An 8,975-nucleotide genomic window follows, 5' to 3' on the forward strand; every position below is an offset into this window, starting at 1 on the left:
AAGGCACCAGCAGATTTGGTGTTTGATGAGGGCCCACTTTCTGGTTCATAGAATGGCTCTTTCTTGCTGTGTCCTCACATGGTGGAAGGGGAGAAAGGGGAAAGGCCTCTGAAGCCTCTTTTCTTTTTCTTTTTTAAAGATATAGGGTCTCATTCTTTTACCCGGGCTGGAGTGCAGTGGCTTGATCATACCTCACTGTAACCTTGAACTCTTGTGCTCAAGTGATCCTCCCACCTCTGCCTCCTGAGTAGCTAGGACTACACATGTGAGCCATTGCACCTGGCTAATTTTTGAATTTTTTTTGTAGTAATGGAGTCTTGCTGTATTGCCCAGGCCAGTCTCCAACTCCTGGCTTCAAGTGATCCTCCCACCTCAGCCTCCCCAAGCCCTGGGATTACAGGCATGAGCCATTGTGCTTTGGCCTGGGGCCTCTTTTATAAGTATAATAACCCCATTTATGAGGGCACAGCCCACTCGTGACCTACTCACCTCCCAAAGGCCCAACCTCCTAATAGTATTACACTAGTGATTAGGTTTCAGCATATGAATTGAGGGGAAAAATTTGTCTTTACTGTTTCTTTTCCTGATGGCAGCCTGACTTTCTCTTGAGCTCGTTGTTACAAGTGTGATGTTCAAAACAAGGGAAGCTCATGATATTGCCCTGCCTTGTGCTGGGCAGACCTCTCTTTCATGTTATGTTTGGTTCTGAATACCTCACTTTGATGTGTAGTATCAACCTGGAGTGTGATCTAAAGAAAGGGCCGGAATGGTAAGGGGAGTTAATCATTAAAGTGGAGGTTGGCGGAACTAGAAAACAGAAGACTTGCAGAGGAAAGTTTACTTATAATAGGAATACGCAAATTTCTGAAAGGCTCTTTTATCACAGAGGAAATAGAATTATGACTGTTGGTGAAAATAACCAGTTTTTGAGGGCCTACCCTGTTGAGATGTTGTACTAGGCACTTGCTCTATGTTGCATATATTGCAGGGCACGTACCATCTCTCTCTAACAGATGATGAAACTGAGACTCAGAGGTGTGGTCATGTTCAAGGCCTCATGGTTATTAAGTCCTGTTGCAATTAAAACTAAGGTCTGTCTAATTCCAAAGCCTGTTAGCCGTCATGTTGTACCAATTCCCAGTGGACAGAGATCACAGGGAGACAGACCGCAGGCAGCAGGAGGGAGATGCTAACCATTCCAGCTGTTCTGTGTACCCTGGAGAGGAGGCCTTTAAGCAGAATGTAAAGCATCCCTCACTCGGGCTGCCATAAAGAGAGGTTTTTTTTTTTGGAGATGGAATTTCACTGTTGTTGCCCAGCCTGGAGTGCAATGGCTTGATCTCAGCTCCCCGCAACCTCTGCCTCCTGGGTTCAAGCGATTCTCCTGCCTCAGCCTCCCGGGTAGCTGGGATTACAGGCATGCGCCACCACGCCTTAATTTTGTATTTTTAGTAGAGAGGGGGTTTCTCCATGTTGATCAGGCTGGTCTCGAACTCCTGACCTCAGATGATCCACCCACCTCGGCCTCCCAGAGTGCTGGGATTACAGGCGTGAGCCACTGCACCTGGCCTAAGAGAGTTCTTATGTTGGAAAGATGAACTTTAAAGTCGTATTCCTCTGCTTCTCTTCCCGTGTAATCTTCTGAGCTCCCTTCCAGGTCCAGGCCAGGCTATTCCTGATTCCTGCCTTTTTGTTCTCAGTGATCCTTGCTTGGTTCTGAGAACCCATTTCCAGCCCTACTTTTAGTGAGGTACCATCATGTAGGGATTATTTGGATAATTTCTGTCCTTAAGCAAAATGAATTTTGTGTAGAGGCGCTTACTTATTCTTTTTTAAAGTTGTGGTTCAGCAAAATAATGATTGTGTGGCATCTGTGGCACCATCGTAAAGGCTCCTTGAATTGTGCTAAACGTAAACATAACCTGAGGTACCCTGTGCTCTACAAGTTTGAATCACCCTTTTACCAGTCTGTTGTATAGCCACTGATTTTAGATGCCTAGGTGGCTGCTCTTTGATGAAAATACCAATGCAGGTCTTGCGGTAGGGAAGGGGGGTATACAGTCCCTGGGCTGTACAACAGAACTTTTTTTTTTTTTTTTGACACACAGTCTCGCTCTGTTGCCCAGGCTGGAGTGCAGTGGCACAGTGTCAGCTCACTGCAGCCTCCGCCTCCTGGGTTCAAGTGATTCTTGTGCCACAGCCTCCCAAGTGGCTGGGATTACAGATGCTTGTCACCACGCCTGGCTAATTTTTGTATTTTTAGTAGAGATGGAGTTTCACCATGCTGGCCAGGCCGGTCTCAAACTCCTGACCTCAGGTGATCTGCCCGCCCCAGCCTCCCAAAATGCTAAGATTACGAGTGTGAACTACTGTGCCCGGCATTGTACAACAGAACTTTAACAACAGTTGCTCAGATGATGATGGGGATAAAGAGCTGGGAAAGAGCTCATCTCTTGAAATGCTTGGTGGAATATGCTTACTTCTTAAAAGATTATAGAGAATGTTGATTCTTCCCCAAGAAATTGACAGATTCATGTTTTACATAATGATATTTGTTTGTATAAAGTAATTATACTGATTTTAAAATGTGAAAACAATGAATATATTTGTAATTTTTTGTTAATAAAGTGCATAATTTTTTTTTGTAGTTTATTCACCTCGATGATGATTGCGTAACAGAACTTTCTGTACATCACAGAAACAACAGGCAAACAATGGAGGATTTAATTTCACTGGTAAGAAATACAGCACGGGCTGGGCGCAGTGGCTTATGCCTGTAATCTGAGCACTTTGGGAGGCTGAGGTGGGAGGATCACTTGAGGTCAGGAGTTCGAGACCAGCCTGGCCAGTGTGGTGAAACCCCATCTCTACTGAAAATACAAAAATTAGCCGAGTGTGGTGGCGTGTGCCTGTAATCCCAGCTACTCGGGAGGCTGAGGCACAAGAATCACTTGAACCCGGGAATCAGAGGTTGCAGTGAGCTGAGATCACACCACTGCACTCCAGCCTGGGCGACAAGAGCTAAACTCCATCTCAAAAAAGAAAAAGAAAAAAAATACAGCACCGATTTGAGAGTAGTATCTTTTGTTTCATTGTTCTTTATTTTATCAGTACATGAAAAATAGTATAGCATTTTCAGACCTGTGATTTTATTATGGGTACAAATATTGCATTTAAAAAATATTTACATATGATTTCCACACAATCCTGATGTGTGCTAGATATCTTCTTTAAAAATAAACACTCCATACTTAAAACATTGATGAAGAAGAATTACAGTGAAAAAATAATTAAGAAACAACTGGCCGGGCGCAGTGGCTCACGCCTGTAATCCCAGCACTTTGGGAGGCCGAGGCGGGCGGATCATGAGGTCAGGAGATTGAGACCATCCTGGCTAACACAGTGAAACCCCGTCTCTACTAAAAATACAAAAAATTAGCCGGGCGTTGTAGCGGACGCCTGTAGTCTCAGCTACTTGGGAGGCTGAGGCAGGAGAATGGTGTGAACCTGGGAGGTGGAGTTTGCAGTGAGCCAAGATCACGCCACTGCACTCCAGCCTGGGCAACAGAGTGAGACTCCATCTCAAAAAAAAAAAAAAAAGAAAAGAAACAACAAACTAGTGCACAAAGAATGGACAGAGTTCTAATTTTGGCTACTTTAAAGTTCTCTAACACGCAGCTGGGTTTCTGCTGTGGAAATGAGGTAAACACAAAGCAATTTTCTTCTCACCTGAAAGCAACAGCAGCGTCACGTCACCCCTAAGTGGACAAACCAAATACCATGAAAGCAGTATCATGATTTCTGGTGTTGGATTATTTTGGCTCTTTCAGATGCTCAGTCTCTAGATCATACCTGTGTTTTTAGTGTGTGTGTGTGTGTTTTAAGAGATCAAGGCAGTCACAGCTGTCTCTAATGTGAAGGGTGACTTGTACCTCGCTTTGCTCCTGGCCCAGTACTATGTCTTCTATCACCTGTGATTTATGTTTGCTTTATCTGTTCTTTAACTTGCAAGGTGGAGTCCTTAAGCAATTTTTTTTTGAAAATTAAACAAAGCTTTGCTAAGGCACAATTCTTTTCAGTAAGGAGAAAATATAAAGGAATTCTTCTGAATGATATAATAAGTAAAGACACACAGAATGTATCTGGAAATGGTAGTATAATTTACTTTTTCATGGATAATGCCGTTAGGGAAATAGTAAGAATTGGGAATTGCTGTAAGGTTTGTATGGTCCTCAGTCTTTCATTAGTGAAAATTTGAAGTTTCCATTTAAGCAACCTGAAAAAATAAATTGTAGGACATTTTCTTTGGGATAATCTTTAATGGAAGACTATACTTTAGATACTGAAATTTTAAAAAATGTTATTATAGAAAAATTTACCCACCAAAGTAGAGAGAATAGTATAACAACACTGAGTTTCCATGTTCTCATCATTCAGTTTCAATAGTTAATAACATTTTGCCAATTTAATCTATATCCTACCACTTTCTCCCTTCTTCCCTTTCCAGCTGGGATATTTCCAAGTAAATCCCAGATAGCATGTCATTTTATCCAGGGCAAATTGGTATGAGATCCACAAACTTTAAAAATCTGAATCTTAAAAGTAACATACTTAAGCCGGGCGCGGTGGCTCATGCCTGTAATGTCAGCACTTTGGGAGTCCGAGGCAGGCAGATCATGAGGTCAGGAGATCAAGGCCAACATGGTGAAACCCCGTTTCTACTAAAAATACAAAAATTAGCCGGGTGTGGTGGCACATGCCTGTAATCCCAGCTACTCGGGAAACTGAGGCAGGAGAATGGCTTGAACCTGGGAGGCGGAGGTTGCAGTGAGCCAAGATCACGCCACTGCACTCCAGCCTGGTGACAGAGTGAGACTCCGTCTCAAAAAAAAAAAAATAATAACATACTTAGAGTTTCAATAATCATTGAAAAAAAGTCTTTAAAATGGTATCTTTTATGACGTCTCTACCTATAATTTTCAGACTTAAAAGTGAAATGGAAATACAAATTATTTGCTTTCCTTCTGGTGCATAAAACATAACAAAGCATAGTAGAGGTTGTTTCCTGGTGTTACAGTTCTCTAAAGATCTTCTCAGTTATTCTGAAAGTTAAGCACGACCAACATCAAGAATGTAGTGAGGAAAGTAATAGTTTTTCTTCCTTTGTACTCTTTTCTCATTCTTAAATCCCTGTTCATACTTCGTTGAGTCCCAGGGATGAGTAGGATATAGGCTACTCACTCTAGATCAGAGATTCTCATCTTGGCTCTATAGTGGCATTTCTTGGGAACTTTAATTCTGATGTTTAGGTCTCAACCCCACAGATGATGATTCAGTTGGTCTGGGGTATGGCCAAGGCATCAGAATTTTTTAAAATCTTCCCAGCTGATTGTGGTATGCAGCCAGAGTCGAGAAGCAGTGCTGTAGATTCTTGCTGTTCAAAGTGTGGTCTAGGACCAGCAGCATCAGCATCTAGGTGCTTATTAGCCACGAAGAATCTCAGGCCTCACCTCAGACCTACTGAATTGGAATCTGTGTCAAATCTCCAAGTGGTTCATATGGTTAGTAAAGCTTCAGAAGTATTGGTCTAGGTCAGTTCTCAACCAGGAGTGATTTTGGCACTCGGGGCATTTGGCAGTGACTTGAGACGTTTTTGGTTGTCGTAACTGGGCTTTGTGTATGTGTACTAATGCCATCTAGCGGGTAGAGGCCAGGGATGCTGCCAAACATCCTTCAATGCACAGAAGAGCCCCTCACAACAAACAGTTATCCAGGTCAGATATCAATAGTGCCAAGGTTGAGAAACCCTTGTCTGGGTAGCTCAGAGAATTCATACTGGCTCTACATACTTTCCAATTTGAAGAGCCTCAGGAAAACCAGGTTTGAGATTAGCCAGGGTCTGTATGTTTTTCTGTGACATCCTGAGAGCTCTGCCTTCACTTTTGGGGCTGATTAGACAGGACAGAGAGAGATTAGTTCTGTGTGATCCATATGCTGGTATGGTGCTGCTGATCTTTGTGCAGAGAGAGAGAGAGAAGCAATATTACTCTCAAACATTCAACTCATAAGAACTCCCACTTTTATATTATATACAGGAGCACTCTGGAACTGCTTTTTCTATGCAGCGGTGAGCCTCCTATGTCTCATGATTTTGAGTGATCTCATTGTATTCCTTTTGAGGTTCCCAACAGTGCTTTCCTTACTGTCTCCCTGTTCCTCCAGCCCTGAGTAGCTCTGGATTGTGGCAGCAGCCAGTCCTCTGCTAGGGGACCTTCACTAAGGGTCACATGTGTGTTCGAGAACCTATTCAGTCCAGGACAGATCCATTTTCCCCACCCCTGCGATGTAAACACCCATGTGTGTAAAGACTGAAGGCCTCAGGAGGAGGGTCAGAGGAAGGGTAGGGGCCACTCCTCTGTGTCTGTGCCCCTCTGCGCTAGTAGCTGCCTCTCCTCAACCCAGGTGCCAGGACACTTCTTTAACATTTAACTGGGGATTTAAGAATGTTCTTAGTTTTCTAGAAATGGAACTTTCTCATAGGTAACCCTATCACTTTACTTTCAGACATTTGACTTTCAAAAGAGGGAATTGCCTAAAAGATAAGGGAAACCTTTGTCTTAGACTTGTGGATTGACATCAGCTGAAAGCATAACTAATGTGTTGATTTATCTGCTATTGAACACAGAACTCTCCTGTACATCTTATAATGAGAAGTATACAGTGGCACTGGCCAGAAAGTTATGAGAAAGATGCTTTTTTTGCCTAGGGAAAAGGAGGGTTTAGAGGATGGTTGTAGAAATCCTAGGCATGTTTAGGAAACTCCATCTAAAACTCTTAGCACTATCCAGGAATTGTTTACAATGCCTGGGTAGTGCCATGCCATCATTGATAAGAAAGTGGCAACTTGTTTCTTAGCCATTGTCTCTAGTCAGTTTATGACATCTCTTTCAAAAAGGTGGCTATTGTACATGGGGCTATCATAGATGTGGAGTGGGAAAAAGTCTTTAATGTAGTTTTTGGAAAGTGGAGAGTGATTATAAGTATATATTTTCCACCCCACCATAGTTTCCCAGACACTTTCTCCGTGAAGCCTCTTCTTCTTTTCTTTTCTTTTCTTTTCTTTTCTTTTCTTTTCTTTTCTTTCTTTCTTTTTTTTTTGAGATGGAGTCTCCCTCTGTCGCCAGGCTGGAGTGCAGCGGTACAATCTCTGCTCCCTGCAACCTCTGCCTCCCGAGTTCAAGCGATTCTCCTGCCTCAACCTCCCATATAGTTGGGATTACAGGCGCCTGCCACCACACCCAGCTAATTTTTGTATTTTTTGTAGACACAGGGTTTCACCATGTTGGCCGGGGCTGGTCTTGATCTCCTAACCTCAAGTGACCCACCCGTCTCAGCCTCCCAAAGTGCTAGGATTAAAACATGTACGAGCCACTGCACCCGGTCATGAAGGCTTACTGTCCTTTCTTTGCCTCACCCTGTTTGGATTAAAGGCAACATTTCATAATTTATGACAGTATTTTATGCTTCCCCTACTAGATTGATTGGGCCATTATGCAAATTTCAAAGCATATACTATGATCGTGGCCATCTAAGTTATTAACTGATAAAATTCATTACTAAAAACAGAGTTGGTAGTTGACTTTTGAGTCATGTACTTTGTGAGGGGGCTACATAGCATGAAAGACTATTCCGTACTGTTAAAAGTTAACACTTTTTGTAGGGCAGATTGCCCCATAGTTTTCTCAGTACATTATTTAGAAACTTTCCATTAAACATAGTGGATTGAACAGCCAAGTTTACATCGAACACTTCCTAAAACCTTAACAAAAAGGGATAAAAAGGCAAAACATTTAGAAACAGAATAAAAGGGGAGACAAAGGGATGTCATTAGAAGTTTGGAAGATATAGATAAGTGGTATAAGTGGTAGTTGTCAGAGCGTTTTGGAGAAAGCTGAAAGCTAAGTGCTTGCAGTGAGAAAGGCATCAAGCAAACTGATGAGAGCTCCAGAAAGGCTCAGGAATCAGAGGCACCAGGAGCCTCTGAAGTCAGGGAAGTGAAGAGGAAAAACAGGAAGATGGGTGAAAGCCTGTATTAGAAGAAGTTAGAACCCCAGATTCCTTTCTCTACCTGTGCTGCATAACAGCCTCCTCTTCCCCATCCCGGCAGAAGACTGGAGGTCACAAGGCATTCTTGTACCAAATACAGCTCAGATGCGGATGATGAACCATTCTGAAATGGATGCACGAAGTCTTCATATTGAACAGTGAACCACCATCTCGAATTCCCTTCCCTATTCAACTTTGAGAATGCTGAAACCAGGATTTGTGTCCTATTTGCAGTGATGGTGGGGAAAATATTGGAAGATTTATCTCCAGGGAAAAGCTAAGATAAATGTCCTACTATATTAGTGGTTGGGAGTTCAGGTTCCTGTCCGTTCATCTTAGAGAGGAGCCTTCAAGGTACTGAGCAGCCCCGTCATACACATAGAACCTCTAATCAGCTGTATAACATAATTCTTCACTTTTAAGTAGAAACAGACCACCAAAAATCACTAGAAATTTGAGGAAAACTTCTAACATGAAAGTCGGAGATCAAAACAAATGGAATAAGGTGGGGAGAGGAAAGAAGAAAAAGTAGATGCTGAGAAAAAAAACCCCAGACACGCAGGGAGCGGGAGAAAATGGCTAAAAACTGCTAATTAATATTCTTAGATAAGAGAAGTTATTTTCATTCTTGACATAGGAATAAGATGAATAAAAATGAACATTCCAAGAGATAGCTCTTGAAAATCTAAAATATGACCACAGAAATTAAAAGCTCAGTAAAAGTGTTTGAAAATGAAATTCATTTGAAATCTTTTAAAAGTAGAACCTGGTGGGCCAGGTGCGGTGGCTCACACCTGTAATCCCAGCACTTTGGGAGGCCGATGCGGGCAGATCATGAGGTCAGGAGATCGAGACCATCCTGGCTAGCA

The 8,975-nt window shown here is 42.6% G+C and overlaps 1 protein-coding gene across 4 annotated transcripts in view; it reads left to right on the forward strand.

Annotated features, from left to right (window-relative positions):
- Positions 1-8,975, forward strand: part of MELK (maternal embryonic leucine zipper kinase) — a 104,997-nt gene that overhangs the window by 67,546 nt on the left and 28,476 nt on the right. For all 4 annotated transcript variants that reach the window (XM_032164167.2, XM_032164169.2, XM_058445894.1 and 1 more), the window contains one exon: positions 2,649-2,735. In XM_032164167.2, coding sequence (XP_032020058.1) covers positions 2,649-2,735 — 87 coding nt within the window. The remainder of the gene's footprint in view (positions 1-2,648; positions 2,736-8,975) is intronic.

The sequence above is a fragment of the Hylobates moloch genome, unplaced genomic scaffold (genome assembly GCF_009828535.3).
Source record: "Hylobates moloch isolate HMO894 unplaced genomic scaffold, HMol_V3 SCAFFOLD_10, whole genome shotgun sequence".
Classification (NCBI taxonomy): Eukaryota; Metazoa; Chordata; class Mammalia; order Primates; family Hylobatidae; genus Hylobates; species Hylobates moloch.